General features: G+C 27.5%; 2 protein-coding genes across 2 annotated transcripts; one reads left to right on the forward strand and one right to left on the reverse strand.

Moving 5' to 3' along the window:
- Positions 1-667: 667 nt before the first annotated feature.
- On the reverse strand, positions 668-14928 carry LOC122505907 (protein rhomboid). The gene is made up of 5 exons (XM_043617786.1): positions 14647-14928; positions 13640-13708; positions 12348-12536; positions 11524-11861; positions 668-2514 (listed from the first exon to the last, which is right to left on the reverse strand). The coding sequence occupies exons 2-5, from the start codon at positions 13691-13693 to the stop codon at positions 1995-1997; spliced, it is 1101 nt and encodes a 366-aa protein (XP_043473721.1). The 5' UTR covers positions 13694-13708; positions 14647-14928; the 3' UTR covers positions 668-1994.
- A 551-nt stretch (positions 14929-15479) lies between these two features.
- Positions 15480-18530, forward strand: LOC122505912 (39S ribosomal protein L44, mitochondrial). The gene is made up of 7 exons (XM_043617792.1): positions 15480-15628; positions 15831-15916; positions 17083-17278; positions 17384-17554; positions 17631-17715; positions 17848-18151; positions 18312-18530. The coding sequence occupies exons 2-7, from the start codon at positions 15847-15849 to the stop codon at positions 18473-18475; spliced, it is 990 nt and encodes a 329-aa protein (XP_043473727.1). The 5' UTR covers positions 15480-15628; positions 15831-15846; the 3' UTR covers positions 18476-18530.
- Positions 18531-18857: the final 327 nt, after the last annotated feature.

The following is an 18857-nucleotide window of genomic DNA, read 5'->3' on the forward strand; positions in this document are numbered from 1 at the left end:
TGAAAGAATTCAATTATTGAAAAAAAATGTTTATAAAGTTCTTCAAAATTAATTGAATTATTTTCAAATTTTTTGATAAATACTTTGCAAGAATTGAATTTTTTTTTCAAATAATTGAATTTTTAAGGAACCTTTTCAAAAAATATTAAAAATAATTGAATTAGAGTCAGAATTTTTGTTAAAATTTCAAGAAAATAATTTTAAAAAATCATTTTTACTAAATATTAAAATATTTAATAAAAAGCAACAAAAATTTTAGTTAAAACTTAAAAAATAATATTAAGAAGAAAAAAGCTATCAATTATCCGAATCAAATTTTTACTAAATAAATTAAATATCTTAAATAAATCTCTATAAGCTCTTAGATTTCATATGTATCGACAACACAGCTGCCTGAATACAGAAACCTGCTTAATCTGAAAAATATTTTCGAAATTAATTAATAATTTCAAAATTATCAAAGAATATTCTTTATAAAATAAAGAAAATCAACAAAATCAATTTTTTTTTTTATCTTTATATTCTTTTTTTCTTTTTATATTTTTTTTTATTCTTTCTTCTTAATATTTAACTGCCGAATGATAAATTCACTTTCTATAATTAAAAAATAATAATTGAAGCTGAAAATTAAATTCAAGAATTAGGAGAAACAAATTACACAGAAATATTTAATTGTATAACTTATATTTTACTCATTGCGAAAATTCCTTAGAATAAAGTTTCGTTGCTTTTTTTTTCTTATTTACTGCGCAATTATCACTGCCATTCAGGTACAAAACTCTATTGCATTCAAAGGCAGAATATGGTTTCAGACTTAGACGTAAAAAGAGTACAAACATTTATAAAATATGGCATAAACATGGTACTTAATAATAGTTAAAATTATAATAATTATAATAATAATAAAAATATAAATGTATATTTTTAAAGAATAGAACTTCTAAAAAATAGATCCTCTAAATCTCACTGTGCAAAAGAATAAAAATTTTTTCAGACCTTTTCTTAATTTTATATAAGAAATAGAAAAAAAGAAGCGTTCGTAGACAAAAAACTGTCTATCGAAAATAAAAATACAATATTGTTTTGTAAATACTTTTTTTACCAGAAAGATATTTGAATATAAGGTCTCATATAAAATGCATTCGTTTTTTTTTAAGTAACACTTTGTGAATTGAATTTATTATTTTTTTTAAAATTTACCCCAAAAAATACTGTTTATTTTTTGATAAAATAAAAAGAAATATGTAAAAGTTAACTAAAAATAATAATAGAATATTTTAATACTAAATCATGGACGCAATTATCACGAAATTTGTGTATAATATTCATTTTGAAAATCAATGCACACTTTTGTGTTTAAAAAAAAATAATTGTAAACTGATATGTTTTTCTTGATATTTTGAAGAAGAAGAAAATACAGAATGAAACGAATTTCACTCACTTTGTTAAACTTTGTGCGTTAAAAAATCACCAAAAAATTATAATCTACATTATGTATAATACTTTCCTGACAGTCTTCATAAAGTAAACACCATTTTTTTTATTTAGATGAAAAAAAAATTGTGTTTAATTTTAAGACGGTGTTTGTATCCCTGAATTCGGTAAAAATAACTTTACCGCAATTTTTATTTAAAATAAAAATAGAGACAGGAACTTTACGATTTATGCTTCTTTGCAAACAAAATTTAATACCTTCGCAAATTACAAAAAAATATTTTTTTTAACCAATTTTAATACTAATTTTCGTAAATTATTTTTTAATGCTCAAGCACAAAGTTCCTGTCTTTAAAAAATATACCATGTAAATGAATAAAGAATACTCGATGAAAGAAAGAAAAAAAAATACTTGGAATGGAAATTTTCCAAAAAAAATCAAATACTAGTAAATAATACAATCGAAATTGTATGAACACATCAAGAATTTTAGAATAAAAAAAAATTCACTTCCTATCGGAAGGGGAAAATAATTTTCGGAAAAGAAAATTTTCAAAGAATTAATACTTGGCCGATGGGAAATAATCGGGATTGAGGAAATTCCAAAAAATTGCAACGGCCATTAGGGCAGTGTAGGTAATGATGCTGATCCACCAGATGACTTTCTCCCATCGTTGAACTTCAAGATTGCGAAGAATATTTATTCCAACGAGAAGACCAGCAATTGCACCGGCTAAATGAGCAACGTAACCAATTTGATTGTTAACGTCCGTGTAACGATTGTAAATCGCTTGACCGACATCGACACCGGTCACAACAACAAACACTAATAATTGAAGAACGGCAAATTCCATTTCACGCCAATTCATTAGAATTGTTGCGACGTGCGCCGTAATTAATGCGTAAACACCACCCGATGCACCGGCTAAATAAACACCAGGATCGGAGACTGATGTTCCCAATGATCCGGCAAGAACTCCCGCTAAATAAATAATCAGCACCCTCCACCATTTGTGTACCATCTCCAGTGGAATGCCGAGCATTATTTGCACCAGGAGATTTACCACTAAATGAAAAGTTCTGTAAAAGAAAATTTTATAAATTACTTTACTAAATAACAATAGATAGGGTAACTGCACCAATTGCCGAGGGTGCTCCAATTGTCGAGGATAATAATTTTCTTTTTTAGATAAATAGTATAATATATAATATTTAAGAACAAAAAAAATTTCTAAATAATCTTTGTATTTTCAACTGTATATTTATATATACAAATTTCGTAGCGATTCTACTAAAATAATTATTTAATTAATATTATAATTCACTGCTGTGAAATTTACACGAATCTCCATTTTCTTAATACTTCAGGTTGATTAAAACAGATTTTTAGAAATGCAAATTAAACGTATTTATAATGACTTTTTGTGTACAAAATTATTATTATAATTTTGTACACGAACTAAATTAATTTTGTATGCATGTTTTTTTGTTAAAAAAAAATATTTAATATTTTTTAAAAGCAAATCATCGGTATTTGGTTCCTTTTTTTTGACAGTTCCATTTTTCGAGGTAATGACTCGAAAATTGGTGTAGTCACTTTTTTCGCTGATGCACCATTTATCGATGGTTAAGTGTTTATTTACTAAACGTCAAACATAAATGCCAAACATTTATAGGTACAGAGAAAAAGAAAAAAAATGCTCCAAAAATTTACAACCAACAGAAAATAATCAACCAAAAAAACGAGGAAGACCGAAAAAAAATTAATAAAAAATGCATTATTTAAAACTAAAAAATTTTGTACTATAGTTTAATTATAATTAACCATTATATTTACAGTTCGTAGGTAATAAAAGTTTATTTTATTCGTTTACAAATTTAATGTGACTTAAATTAATTTATTTTTTCAATTAATGTCTGATTAACAAAATTGATTAAATTTAATTAACTTATATTTATAAAAGTTTAAAAAACAGTTAAATAATTTTCTGTCCTGTATCATCTACTATAAAAATGTTTTATATCAATATTATAAATTATTCAATTATAGTTAAATAAATATATTTGTTTTCTGGTAATGTTCTATAATATTTTTATCGAAAAAATAAATATCTACTCGATTTTCTAATATCTGTACAGGTTAATTGTTAGGTTATATTGGGTTATATGTTTAAAAATGTCATACCCTCGACAATTGGAACAGACCCTCGAGAAATTAGCACAAGACCATCGACAAATGGTGCTTTTGCTCGATTGACTTTTAAATATATTTTTTGCTTAACAATTTAGTTTATATTAAAAAAATAAATATGAATATTAAACATTATTAGATCCTTCGTCCAAATATACAAAAATCAAATTTTAAAGTGCATTTACTTACGAGAAAAAAAATGTCAAAGTCACATGTTGCCTAAAACCCTCGACAATTGGTACAGTTACCCTATCTACTATTTCAATAAAATTTCACAAAAGAATTCAATTATTTAAAAAGAAATTTTAATAAAATTCGTCAGAAGAATTCAATTATTTTCAAAAGTAATAAAATTCTTCGCAAAAATTTAATTATGGTTGCAAAAGTTTGAAAAAATTATCGTCAAAATTTCAAATATCTTTATAAATATTAAAATTTTTCTCCAAAATTCAATTATTTTCAAAAATTTTAATGAGTTTCTTTTTAATAAATTCAATTTTTTTTTCAAAAATTCTCCTCCATTCAATGATTTTCAATATCTACTATTTTAATAAAATTTTCCAAAAGAAATGAATTTTGTATTTTAAAAATGTTTTTGATAAAATTCTCAGCAAACCTTTTATTATTTTTATAAATAACAAATATTTCACAGCAATTCAATTATTTACAAATTTTTTATAAATTTCTTTGCAATAATTTCATTATTTTCAAAAATTTTTATTTTATTTTCACAGAGATTCAATTATTTTTATAAATATTAAAGAAACACGAAAAAAATTCAATTTTGTAAAAGTTAGAAATTATTGCAAAAATTCAATTATTGCAAAAATTCAATTATTTTTAAGAGTAATAATATTCTTCGCAAAAATTAAATATTGCTCAAAAGTAATAAAATTCTTCTCAGGAATTTAATTATTTTCACAAATAATAAAACTCATTGCTGGATTTCAATTATTTTTAATACAATTTTAATCAAATTTCTTGAAAAATGTAATTATTCTTAAAAATTTTATTAAAATTCGTTGATAGAATTCAATTATTTGAAAATTTGTTGATAACGATTCTTTATGGGAATTGAATTTTAAGAAACATTCAATTATTCAATAAATTACTTATTTTTTTATTTAAATAATTGAATTGTCGTAGAATTTTCTAATTATAATTGATTCAAATATGAATTTCAGTTAAAATTGTAGATAATTGAATTTTGATCTTTGAATGTTTGAATTTTTCATACTTTTAACTAAAAGTTGTGTAGATTTAATTTTTTTTTAAAAATTCAATTGAATTTTTTTTGTTATATGAAGTTTTTATTTTCTAATATTTAATTGAAGAATTTCCGAATAATCGATGAAATTTCGTAAAATTGAATTGTAAACAAAAGGATTTGAAAATGTTGAAAGAAATGTTTTAAAAATTATTAATAATAATTAATAATAATTAATTTAAAAAAGAATTTTAGTTAAAAATTGTGGAAAACAATAATTGAATTAAAATGATGAAAGTAATTTTGAATAAGTTAGAATAACAATATTCTTATAATATAAAATAATGATTTTATCAGTCGGTCATTTTTAATTATTATAAAACATGAAGATATCAATCACATGGAGTTATCGATATTTGCATGTTTTATAACAATTTTTTATAAGATGTTTAATTTCAAAATGGCTTGAATTAAAAATTTTGTTAAATATATTTATTTATTTTATTTATTTTATTGGATTCATATGTATGACCTTTCGGCCTTTTACATTTCCCGTACATAAATATTTTCTTCGAATCTTTAACATAAATAACTTAAATTAATTTAACACTGGATTTTAAACATTTAAATATCTTAAATTATAAACCGCTTTGTTTACATTTTGATAAATCTTCAAAGGCTCTTGCGTATCTGCAGAGAGCGAGGATCGGTTTGCCAGACATTGTTGACCAAATTTTTTGCAAGCTTAAATTTTTGCCGCAATCGGTCCACTTATCAACTTCTTCCACCCACTTTTTATCAATTAGCTCCCTAGCTTTTTTACACACCCAAATATGCTCTATGTTCTCTGTTTCTGATCCACAGAGTCTACAACTTACATCTGTGAAACCCTTATTCCCGGCCCTCCCTACATTGCCACATCTAATCCGAGCCCATTGTTCCTTGTCCTTGAAACTTAGTTCTTTAATTTCCCAGTAATTTTCTCTCCCTATTTTAGATTTCCATTTCCCATAATTTTTGCAATATGAAGACTTATCAATTTTATACCACTGTTGTTGAATGTCCTGATCCATTTTGACTTTTATATTTCTTTTTATATTTTCGGAAATCTCTCTCATATTTTCTTCTGGACCCAATAATTGAATTGTTCTGCCGTCTCCTACTTCGCTAAGAACTTTTTGGACTTTTGCTCCCCATGCTGATGGAAAATTGTTTTTAATGCCTCTTAGTTCCTCATTTAGGCATATTCTCGGAAGTCTGTTTTCTTCCATGTTTAAAATTTCTTTGAGATATTTAAATACCCTTCGTTTAGCTTCTACATCTAGACTAACTCTTCCAGATTCCATTTTCCAGATGTAATCTGGGGTGTTGATGTCCAGTCCCATCGCCATTTTCACAAATCTTCCTTGCGCTTTTTCCATTGTATCCCATTTTTCCCATCCCCAAATTTCAACTCCGTATAAACCTCCCGATTTAGACAAAATATCCATAATATAAAGTCTTGTATTTAGTCCCCCTATTCTAGCTCTCGTTAAGACGCCCCAAGCAGCATTTGTTGCTTTTTGCATTTTACCTGCCATTTTTTTTACGTGCCTTCCATGAGATCCTTTTGTAGAGAACCAAAAGCCTAAATATTTGTATTCGTTGACAATTTCTAGTTTTTCTCCGAATATTTCCCATTTTTCCCCTTTCTTTAGTTTACCCCCTTTCCTAAACACTATGACCTTCGATTTTTTAATATTAACTTCTAATCCATTTTTTGTAACGTACCCTTCTAGTGATTTTAGCATTTGCCTCAACCCTTCTGGAAAATCTGCCAATAATACTAAATCGTCTGCGAACTTCAAAGAATAAATTTTAACTTTCCCTATGACCGTGCCACCCTCTTTCTTAATTTCCCAAATTTCATCCATGTCCTCTATAAAAATGTTAAACAATGTAGGACTAAGAGGACATCCTTGCCTTACTCCTCTATTTGTTTCAAATGAGTCCGTAAGTCCTTCTTCAGTCACTACTTCATTCGATGTTACTCTATATATTTCCATGATCATTTTGAGCATTTTTCCTTTTATTCCTAAGTTCGACAGCTTCCTAAAGAGAATCTCTCTATCGACTGTGTCGAAAGCTTTTTTAAAATCAATAAATGCGGCGTGTAGTTTACCTTTCTCCCTTTTTAAGTTATTTTTTATCAATGAATTTAGGACAAAAATATGATCTCTGGTTGACCTTTTTTTGCGAAACCCTGCTTGATTTTCTTTACACAATTTGTTTTTTTCTAACCAGTTTCTAATGCGCTCGTCTAAAAGTGAAGCTAAAATTTTGTAACCCGTATCCAGCAAAGATATACCCCTGTAGTTATTTGTGTCATTTTCGTCTCCATCCTTATAGATAGCTATAATTCTCGCTTTTTCCCAACCTTTTCCTAATTTACCTTGATTCCAAAAACCGTTTATTATTTTATGTAACTCTAAAGCCCATACTCTAGGAATTCCTATTATGAACTCTATTGGTACCCCATCTTCTCCAGGAGCTGTCCCTTTTTTCATTCTCATGATACATTTAGCTAATTCATCGAAAGATATATCTGCATTTAAGTCGTTGTCATCCTCGTCATTGTCTGTTTCTATGCTTGAACCTACTTCTCTATTTTCTGAATTATTATTCCCTGTTGCATTTTCCCTAGTTGTTTCATTTATATTTTCATTATTCCCATTTAATAATCCCTGAAAATGATGCAACCATCTTTCTTTTTTTACTGCCATCCCTCTTTTCTTTTTCTTTCGCGGTCTAAAATCCCCTATCGCTTTCCAGAAACTATTCATGCTTTTGCTTTCTTTTACTTTATTCCATTTTTCCTCTTTTATTTCTTTTTCTTTTGAATCGCATAATTTTTTCAGTTTTCTTTTTTCCCTTTTTAATTTTAATCTACTTTCGTCATCTCTTTTTTTACGAAATTCTTTTAAACTTTTCCATACTTTCGATCTCTGTTCTGCGCAATCCTTATCGAAACCTGTTTTTACTGTAAAATTTCCATTACTTTCCTTTCTTATAAGCCCTACTAATTCCGCAGCTTTCCATATGCTTTGTTTAAAATTATTCCATCTATCTTCCCAGATTTCGCTTTTTTCCCCCTCGTCCCATAAGTTCTCCATTTCCCTTCTATATTCTTCTTCTTTTTCTTTTTCCCACTTGAGAATGTTTCTCCTTTGTTTCCTAACCCTATCCTTCTGGTCTACTCTAACTAATTTACCCTCTAATTCTAAGTTAAAGCAAATTGGAAAGTGGTCCGATTCAATTCTAGGTTCAACTTCCAATTTCTTTACTGGACATTCATCACTGTTTTCCATTACTATTATATAGTCCAAAACCGATCCCCCCTCTCCACAGATACACGTCCAATTTCCTTCTGTATCTCCTTCTATTCTACCATTCAAAATTCTTAAACCTTGTTCTTCACAAATTTCCAAAAGTTTTTTGCCTTCAGCATTAAGAACCTTATCCTTAGATTTCCGATCTCTAGTGTACCCCCTGTAAGGATCTAGTCTATCCCATTCACATCCTCCCAATTCCTCCCCCGTTCTCGCATTCCAATCTCCTACAATGATTAATTCTTCCCCTTCACGTCGAGATTTTTCTATACATTTAATTAGTTCTTCTTTTAATTTAGATATACCAACATTGTTATAAGTAGAAATAATACGCACCTTCTTTCCGTTTGCTTTCCACCCCCCATACAATATCAAACCAAATTCCCATTCCTCAAATTTCACTTTATCACTCACCTCTTTTTTTACTCCAATTAATATCCCCCCTTTAGCTCTACCTTTTTTACACTGTCTAGTTGCTGATTTAGTCGACCAATAAAAATCTTTACTTAACTTATTCTTAAAGTCCGCTACGTTTTTCTCCTCCAACCAAGTTTCTTGAAAAATAACGAGATCGAAATTTTCCCAAAAGTTCTTCGAATCCAACACGTTTTTAGTTCCAGCAATATTCCAAGAAATAACTTTGATAATCCTTTCTTCTTCATTACCTCGATTGACGAAACCACTTGTCTTCGGTTATTCCTTCTTCTTCATTCCAGCGAAAATTGCGATTCCCCACTGTCCACCTCATATACCGGTACCTGGCTTCAAATCCTTGATTTTGTACTTTTTTAACCTCTTGCCTTATCCATTTCTTGATTTCCTCCTCTCTAGGCGTTAAATCGTCTTGTATCCAGATGTCCGTTCCATGTAATTTACCTTTGTTTCTCAAAAGATACTTTTTTTCTTCCAAAGAGTACAATTTTACTAGAATTCCCCCTTCAATAACCCTCACTTCTTTTATCGTAATTTGAACACCGGTTAGTCCCCTTAAGACTTCCTGAATTTCGTTTTTCATATGTGGCCCTCGTACAACACTGAATCCCGTCACTTTTATCCAACATCTTCTTTTTCTTCTTTCTTTGAATTCCCATTCTAATTCATTTTTTTGCAAGAGTTCGGGTATTTTTGCTCGATTATCCTCGCTTGTTAGATTTATTTCTTCCTCATTTTTGTTTTGAGTATCATCGCTGTTTTCCATTCTCAATTGAGTGTTGTCTCCTTCTTCCTGGCTTTGGTTTCTCGGATATTGGTTAAATTCGCTTAAATTTCTTCCGGGCGTTCGCTTCTTTTTTCTAGCTCCATTCTCTAAATTTTGAATTGATGAATTTAATTTTTGAACTTCCTCTTTGAGTCGATTGATTTCAGCCTTCAATTTAATTTCTCTTTCTCTTGCTTTCCTTACAGCTGTTAATGCTGCTTCCTCTCTCGTGATCCTTTCTTCTTCAGCTTCTTGCGAGACCGCATCTTTTTCTGCACGTTTGAGTAACTCTGTCAATTCTTTTGTTTTTTTGTCCCACCATGTATCCAAAATTTTTTCTAACTCATCTTCCTCAATAACACACACTTCCTCTTCAATATTAGAGTTCTGATCTAGCAATTTATTTATCGTTTCACTTCTTGATTTTTCTGTGTCTTTTTCTGATTGTTTAGATGCATTTCCACCACTATTTACAAACTCACTTTTCCCTGTTATTTCGGACATTTTTTCATCCCATTTCTTATTAAAATACTTATCTAAATTTTTAACACCCTTGTTGTTTTTCCTTTTCGCAAGTTCCGCCTTGGAAGGTCGTCCTCTTTTTTTTTTTATTATTACTCCTTTTGTACTCCCCCTTTTCGTTGACTCCAAAACTGCGCCACGCGGAGAATCTACTTTATCTTCCGTAGATCGGCTTCTATTAAATGGCGTCATCTGTTGGGACTCTCTTGAATTATCTTCGTCTTCCATGTTCGATGTTCGCTGAACTTGCTATCGACATAACCTCAACTATCTCCAGCTCCACTTTTTAATAATCAAATTTTTCATCATTCATTCAATCCCCCACTTTACAAACATTTCCTTGAACAACTCACACCTCACTTTAATAACTGCAATAAAAATCGCAAGTCCACTAACCCTTTAAACCAAAAAGAAACAACTTTTTCAGCCCGCGGTTACCCGACACGTATTGCTCGCGTAAAGTCTCAACCGGAAGTCGTTGTTAAATATAAATATACATAGTTTTAAAAACCTGGAAAAATTCCGTTTCTTAACCTGAAAAACCTGGAAAAGTCAGGGAATTTAAAATGAGCAAAAGCAGGGCAACCCTGTTATTTATATTGTTCGAAGATAATTGAATCTTAAAAAATTATTAGAAAACAATTCTAATAATTAGTAATTTAAAAATATTTTAATGTAATTTTTCGAAAATAATTGAATTTCTTAAAAGAATCATAATTTAAAAGAACTAATGAATTTTTTGATGAATTTTAATTAAAAATTTTGAACCTGACAATTTTCTCCAAAATGTTAAAAATAATTCTAGAATGTTATATTTTTTGTGTATGTATTTGAATTTTTGGAAATATGTAATTAAAAATATTGAATTTTATAAAATTAGAAACTAATTTTCATTCATTTTCATTCTTAAATTTATCTTTAAAGATTTTCAAAATTTCCAATTAAAATTCTGTAAAAATTGATTTTTAAAAGATTTGTTTATAGTTATTTGTCGCATTATAAAAATCAAAATAAGTTGCAATTTTTTTTTTTACTAAAAATTGTATTTTATTGAAATGTTTGGAAGAAAAGTTGAAAAAGTCTCAATTTTTTTAATTTCATTGACAAAAAACTTTTTCTTATCCTGACATTTTCCTGACTTGACTGATATGTGTCCACCCTGATTAAGTTATATTAAAAATTATGAACAAAATTAGTCTTTAGAAAAATTGTAATTAAAATTTTTCAAGATACTTTAATTCTCAATAAAAATTTAAAGAAATTAATCTAAATTTCCAATTAATTAGAAATTTTGCCAAATATAATTGAAATAAATTTTATATTTAAAATAATTTTTATTTTTTTTACTTTTAAAAATTATTGTTTTTTGAAGAATTCTAACTAAAAATTTGTAAAATAATTGAATTTTTGTGAATCGACTAAAATGAGATTTTATAGTCATGGAATTTAATTTTTCATTTCTTACTTTTTTAACAATTTTTTTTTTTTAATTAGGTTTTTTTATAACGTCTCATCGACCTTATTTTACTTATTTAAATTGAATCTATTAAATTGATTTCTTGTGTTTTTTTATAATATGTGTTGTACGCTAAAAAATACTTACCCAACATGGACGAACATGTAGGTGATGTACCTCCACATTTGGTACCTTCTGAAAGGATTGTAAATGAAGAGAACGGCAGCAGGTCCCTCGACAGGGACTGATCCTCTCCTCGAGATAATGTCAATTAAATAAAGAATAATTTCCAATATTGAAATTATAATCATCGCCACTGCTGGCGGATGACAACTGTATTCTTCCTCATACTGTCCATCTGGCAAATCGCTCGAATATCTCGCTGACCTCATAACACCTCCCATACTAGGACGATGGGGTACCAACGAGTGCACATAGCGATGCACAAAGTGACCGAATATTCCTTGAAAATCCTGATGGTGTATCTTTAAATCAAGCAGTAACAAACTTTAATTCAAATAATACATTTAATTTTTTTAATTTTAATATTACAATAATTAAAATTACAATTTTACGTTTTTACATTTCAGTTTAATTAAAACCCGTAAATTGTTTGTGCAACATAATCTCAATTCACATTGTGTTCAATAAAGGGTTAATTTCATTTTTAAGAAACATTGTAAAATTTAAAATAATTCAAAATTACTTAAATATAAATATTGAATTAAAAATTAATATTTCTCCAGACTAAAACATTTTAAACGGTCTATAAAATGTACAACAGCATTTAAAATTTTAGAAATTTTAGAAATTAACTAAATTTTAAAAGATTTTTAAAAATTAAATTCTTTGCAAATTTAAGGGAAGCAAAAGTATAATATATGATGATGAAGTAATATAATTTTTGTTTTTTTGCTTTACAAAATTGAAAATACGGAGTGAATAGAAATTTTAACAAAATTGAAACCTACCATGTTGATAAATTCTGGATAATCCAAATGTCCAGATTCGTCAACATCAGCTTTGTGCATTATTATTCGAACAACCCGAGTAGGAATATCATTTGAGAATCCTTGACCACGAATCATGGCTTTCAATTCGTGATACGATATTTTTCCATCTCCGTCCGTGTCATATTTTTCAAAAATCGCTTTCCAATGCTGCAATAAAAAATTAATAATGAAACTGAAAGTATTTGGATCATTTTTATAACAAGAGCCAGGTCATCAAGTTTTATTTAGTAATTGTAATAATTTTATCATTTGCAGGCCTCGGACATTCTGACTTTTTCGACAATTTTCCAAAAATACTCCTTTCTTCGATTTATTTTCAAATAAAATGCGATATTTTTTCAACTTTTCTTCCAAACATTGCATCAAAATACAACATTTTTAGTATAAAAAAATGGCAACTTATTTCTTTTTTTTATAGTGTTAAAAATAACTATAGACAAATCTTTCAAAAATTATTTTTTAATAAATTGAATTTAGAAATCAGTGAAACGTCAGGGAAATACAAAATAAAATTTTTGTGACAACATTAAATTAAGTAAACGACTTTTTTTTTTTTGAATTTTTAATCAATTAAAGCGACTTTTTTTGCGCCTTAAAGTCGATCCGAGGCCTGAATATAAATTATAATTTTATAATTTAAAAAAATTTCTACATTCTTAGTTTTTTAAATGCCTTCATTGCAGGTATTTAATATTTTTTTTATTTTTATCTCAAAATTGAAAATAATAATGTTTATAAACAGGTAGCACATTCATATTCACTTACAAAACATCTATTGTTAAGCTATATAATGTGTTCTTAATTTCTTTTTATTCAATAAAATGGTTTTTTAATTTATGCATTAATGTTGAACTATAGAACTTTTATTGAAACTAAAGTTAATTATATATAATTGTATCATTGTTATGTAATTTAAAGTGTGTTAAAAAATGTTACTTGCTTTTTAATTAATTACATCAGTTTCTAAAAATAGATCATTTCTTCTATTATTATGAAGTTTAATTAAAACATTTTTCATAGATATAGTAAAAATATTTTTAAAAACATTTTTTTTTCAGTTTTTTAGACTGATTCAAAATTAAAATTTTATTATTATTATAATAATGATAAAATTTTAATTTATTATTATTATAATAATAATGATAAAATTCTAATTTATTATTATTATTATAATAATGATAAAATTTTAATTTTGAATAATAATAATTATTATTATTATTAGTTACAGTATTTTTTTTGAAAATACATACAGAATCATTGTACTGCAGAGGAATTGCAGTTTCCACTTCTCGTGTTGTCGTCATTATTGTAAAAAATCTCTGAAAATAAAAGAAACGTGAGTATCAATTGAATGCAGAGACATTTATTATTATTATTTTTTTTTGTTTTCATTTGCTTGCTTTCTTTTTATTTTATAAAATCAATTGCTCACAATTTTATAAAATTCATTGTAATTTAAAGAATTTCAAAGAAAAATCATATCGTAAAATCATCAAGAATCGCTTCCACGAATTCACAGTAATAAATGCACACGGAAATGATAAATGTATATATATAGCAGAGAGATTCGAAAAGCTTTAAATCAAATAGAAAATGAATCATTCTGTACGAGTAATGTTTAACAATTTGTTGATAATTGATAACGAAAACGTTCAATTTTTTTTCATTACAAAACTTTTAATCCTAGTCTTAAAATAGATAATTTTAGATCTATGAATTCATTTTTTTCATTATATTTTTTTATATTATATTTTTTATTTATCTTTTTTTAGTTTATTATATTATATTTTTTTCAATTATTAAAAACTACGCATGAAAACAAAACTTTTCATTATAAGAACGTCCAATTTGATCAATTTTTGACCGAGTTATAAGCATTTAAAAAAAAATTTACGTAAAAAATGTCATTTTTCAAAAATCTGTATCTCCTGAACCGCTTTATGAAAAAATTTGAAAAAAATCAAGGTAGCTCATTTCAAAGAGTACTAAATGAAAAAAAATATTTAAAAAAAATTTAAGATGCAAAAGCAAAATAATTTCCGATTTGGCGTGGAATGCCCCATATATACAAATTTTGACGAAACTAACCAAAAATGAGAAGCATTAAAAAAAAGAATACTTACCTTTTTTCAAATGTAAACCAGAAATAAATAGAAGTGAAAAATAAAATTTTAAAGAATATTTAAAACTGATACAAGTATTTTTTTTTCAAATAGAGAAATAGATATACTAGATAGAAAAAAAGGTGTGTGTTTACCGTTATATATATACAGCAAACTGTTGATGAAGATTTTCACTTGAAAATAACGAGATTGTTATTTTATATTTTGATAAAATACAAAGCAGATTGACGTTAATTTAACAATGAAATGGTAAAAAAAATGAAGTCTTTCTTTCTTGTACTAAACTTTGTTTATGAAACATTGACTCATTCTTAACTTCCCTTCCCATTAAAATAAAATCACAATATTTGTTTTTTCCTTTGAAGAGTGCCGAAAAAACGGTATCTCCCCCACTCCATGACAAAAATTAGTGAATGGAGTGAAGTTGTCAATGTAATCTTCCATTACGCCATAGACTTAAAACATTCTTATAGAAGGCACACCACTTTTCAAAAAAAGTTGTCCAAACCAATTAAAAAATTAACTAAGGGTGGAGTCCCATGGCACCGTTTTGCGTTGCGTTTTGTAACTAGGCCCTAAGTGCAAATATAGCGAACGTATATCTCCATCTCTCTCATACTCATGGCCTAGTTACAAAACGCAACGCAAAACGCTGCCATGGGACTTCAGCCTAAGGCTGGAGTCCCATGACAGCGTTTTGCGTTGCGTTTTGTAACTAGGCCATGAGTGTGAGAGAGATACAGATATATGTTTGCTCTATTTGCACTCATTGCCTAGTTACAAAACGCAACGCAAAACGCTACCATGGGACTCCAGCCTAAGTCAGGGTGCAGTCCCATGGCACCGTTTTGCGTTGCGTTTTGTAACTAGGCCATGAGTGCAAGTACAGCGAACGTATATCTCCATCTCTCTCATTCACATGGACTAGTTACAAAACGCAACGCAAAACGCTGCCTTGATGAAGAAAGGCCTTTAGTCCGTATTTAATGTCGTCTGCTACTTTTAAAGCACACACCGCACTCGAACACACATTTCCCAAAAATAACAAATAGTTAAAAAAAAAATTATTTAGAATTATAAAGAAGTTAATTGTTAATATAGATTATTTACTTCACAGTAAGTCTATTTCAGCAAATTTTCTCTTTTTAACCTATAATTTATTTTACACATTGTATTAAAATTTCTAAATATTACAATAGTTTAATTCACTTATTTTTCAAATATAACTTATAAACATATAATTTTATTCTTATATCGATATAAAAAAAAAATTTAGGTACAATTTAAATATATTTATTAATACACTTTTTTTCTTCAGAAGGAAAAAAGCAAATATGAATTCGTTACGAAATTGCAGCAAATTATTATTGAACATCTCTAAAGCAAATCTTCTCAATTATACAGGTAGAAATGTACATTTTTTAATTTACTAACTTTAATTCAATAAAAACAATACGCCAAAGAATTGTTTTTTTGTATTTATAATTTAAAACATTGTTGTTTTAAATTATAAATACAGAAAAATCTATTTTTAATACACAACATAATATTTTATACAACTTGAATATAATTTATCTTTTATGACAACATTAATTATTTTATTATTGTTAAAGCAAGAATGCCCCCATGAGTCCAATATTGTTTAATTTATTAACGGCTGATTTAGAAGAGAGGGAGAAATTTTTTTTTTTAGCCTATGCAGCTGATTTGGTTCTAATGGCTCAGGAAGAGAGTGGAATGAAATTGTTAATGAACTGAATTTGAGAAATATGTGAAAGAGAAAGATTTAAGTCTAAATATGGACAAAACAAAAGTTATTAAAAACTTAACTTTTCGTTAACGAAAGTTAATGAAGAAAAAAAAGAAAGGAAGAAGTGAATGAGTTTTGTTATCTGGGATATTGGTTAATGAACTGAATTTGAGAAATATGTGAAAGAGAAAGATTTAAGTCTAAATATGGACAATAAACAAAAGTTATGGAAACTTAACTTTTCGTTAACGAAAGTTAATGAAGAAAAAAAAAGAAGGGAAGAAGTGAATGAGTTTTGTTATCTGGGATATTGGTTTATGTACAATTAAGGTTACTAGACATAGGACCGCAGTTTCACCAACTAAAAATTAAAAGTTAATCAGTGATAAAATCGTTAACCGAACAATAGTGAGCGGTTAAATTGTCTTTAATCGCTAATTAACTTTTAATCAGAATTGGTGAAATTGGCTCATAATAACCTTTTAGCCGAACATGTATAGTCTTTTTTTTTATTTTTTTATGAATACTGTTTAAAGCGATACAACGCTCATAGGAGATTGTCGCCATTGGCTCCTGGCGAATGTGACCGATTCGACTTCCAAGTATTTATTAAATTTGGTTTAATTTCCGTGTTTTCTAATAATCGAACAGGAGTGGGGATTAGCGGGTTGAATCGCGGTGTCGATGAAGAGTGCGAATAATTAATTTTTGAATCTGTGTATTATTTATTAATTTTTTTGATAAATTCCTGACGTCAGGTTCGTTTTTAATTAAAAATTCTTTACTGAAATATAATTTTTATTTCTTTGTGTGTTTAAAGCTCAGAGGAATATGAGAAGAACCCTTGCTCCCACTCTAATAGAACTTACCAGAAGAAAAAGAGCACTAAAAACAAAAAAACCAGAAATTCGAAATCAATTCTTGGAGTGGAATCGAGATTCTGAACTTTATGCATTCAATCAAAGACTCTCAGAAAAATTTGACATGGACTCACTCGAACGTTCATTAACACACAGGTCTCTTGATGATAATAATAAACTCGAATCGAATAATTAAAATTATTCGCATTTTGTCATTTTATTTTTAAAAAACTAAAAAAAATTCTTTTCTTTTACTTTTAGATCATATATTATTATGGAAGAGGAGAAACAAAAGAAAGCTGGCATTGAAAATCCTGAAATAAATAGAAACGATAATAGAGAATTAATTGAAGAAGGAAAAACAATTTTACCGCAAATCGTTGAAAATTATCTATCAGTTTCATTGCCCTACGCACCACGTGAATGTATTCAGTAAGAATAGTTTTTTTTTTCAACAATCGTAGAATATTTTTTTTTTAATTCATTTTTAATTTACTTATATTTGCAGAACTTTGTCCAATTATCTTCTATCAACGGAAATGTTGTCGAAAGTAACAAAAGGCATTGGATTGGAAGAATTAATATTGAGTGCTGTAAGTTTTTTTTCCCTTGTTCTTGAATTTTTTTAATTATTAGATTAGATAAACTAATAATTAAGCTGAAAATAACATATCTTGACAAAAGAATTATATTTTTAAATTAATTTAGAAAAAAAATTATTTCAGGAATTTCCAATTGATGAAATAACACTCGTTAATACATTTTATGCATTAATTGCATCATTGAAGAATTGTGTTGATTTAAATCACGCAAGTATTTTTGTTCGTGATTTTCTTATTGTCAATTTGGCCGAGAAGGATTTAATGGAAATTTATTGTCCAGATGAGCCAATTGATGTTATTGATGATATTCTAGGAAATGAAAATAGAGAGCCAGTGGAGCCAAGAATTATCGGTCAATCTGGTGTAACGACAATTCAGTCCGTTTATCACATTGGGCTTTATTCTGGAGAAGATTTTCTTGGTTCAGGTAAATAAATTGATGTAAAGGAGCAAAATTTTTCTAAAAATTGCTACTCATACTTTTTTTTTTAGAATTAATGAGTTGTCGAATTTAATTTATAAATAGAATACTTTTTTTAAAATCATCTATTTGAGCACCTATAATAATAAAATATTTAATTTTCCAGGATTCGGCGATTCAATCGAGGAAGCGAAAACGGCTGCAGCAATAAAAACTTTAAGTGAAATGTTCGGTTTGACGGACTCGAGCCAACCAATAAGATGCGATTTAAAAATTAATCAGCCAGTGGAAAGTGTACCATTAAAAACATGGCGTAGATCAAATGCATAAAAAAAAGATCATCATTTCCACGTGAAAGAAAAAAAAATTTCATTATAGAACCAAATAAAAAAAAAAGTATAAAATAAAACAACACTTTTTCTAGTAGTAAAAACATTTTATTTCTCAGAACATAAGATCTCTTATTATTTATATATTAACGCATATAAATAATTTTCGCTTAAAGTAAAAAATCGCTGCTAATTTTTATAAATGTTTTTTTCTTTTTTACTTAATGTTTTAAATTAGCAGCGTTATCACACATTAAAAATCTCCTTTTTAAATTCAGTGTAGAAAAAGTTTGTAGGAAAATATATATAATAATCTTTGTAGCAAAGACGTTTAGCTTTATCCTCCTTCTTTTAAATTACTATTCTTTAATTATTATAATTAG

The sequence above is a fragment of the Leptopilina heterotoma genome, unplaced genomic scaffold, assembly GCF_015476425.1.
Source record: "Leptopilina heterotoma isolate Lh14 unplaced genomic scaffold, ASM1547642v1 Lhet_38, whole genome shotgun sequence".
NCBI lineage: Eukaryota > Metazoa > Arthropoda > Insecta > Hymenoptera > Figitidae > Leptopilina > Leptopilina heterotoma.

Coding starts and splice junctions, on each gene's coding strand:
- LOC122505907 (XM_043617786.1), bottom strand. CDS start 13,693: ATGACGACAACACGAGAAGTGGAAACTGCAATTCCTCTGCAGTACAAT. Junction 11,862..12,347: donor ATCCAGAATTTATCAACATG/GTAGGTTTCAAT, acceptor CTTGATTTAAAG/ATACACCATCAGGATTTTCA. Junction 2,515..11,523: donor TACATGTTCGTCCATGTTGG/GTAAGTATTTTT, acceptor TTTCTTTTACAG/AACTTTTCATTTAGTGGTAA.
- LOC122505912 (XM_043617792.1), top strand. CDS start 15,847: ATGAATTCGTTACGAAATTGCAGCAAATTATTATTGAACATCTCTAAA. Junction 17,279..17,383: donor GAACGTTCATTAACACACAG/GTCTCTTGATGA, acceptor TTTTACTTTTAG/ATCATATATTATTATGGAAG. Junction 18,152..18,311: donor AGAAGATTTTCTTGGTTCAG/GTAAATAAATTG, acceptor TTAATTTTCCAG/GATTCGGCGATTCAATCGAG.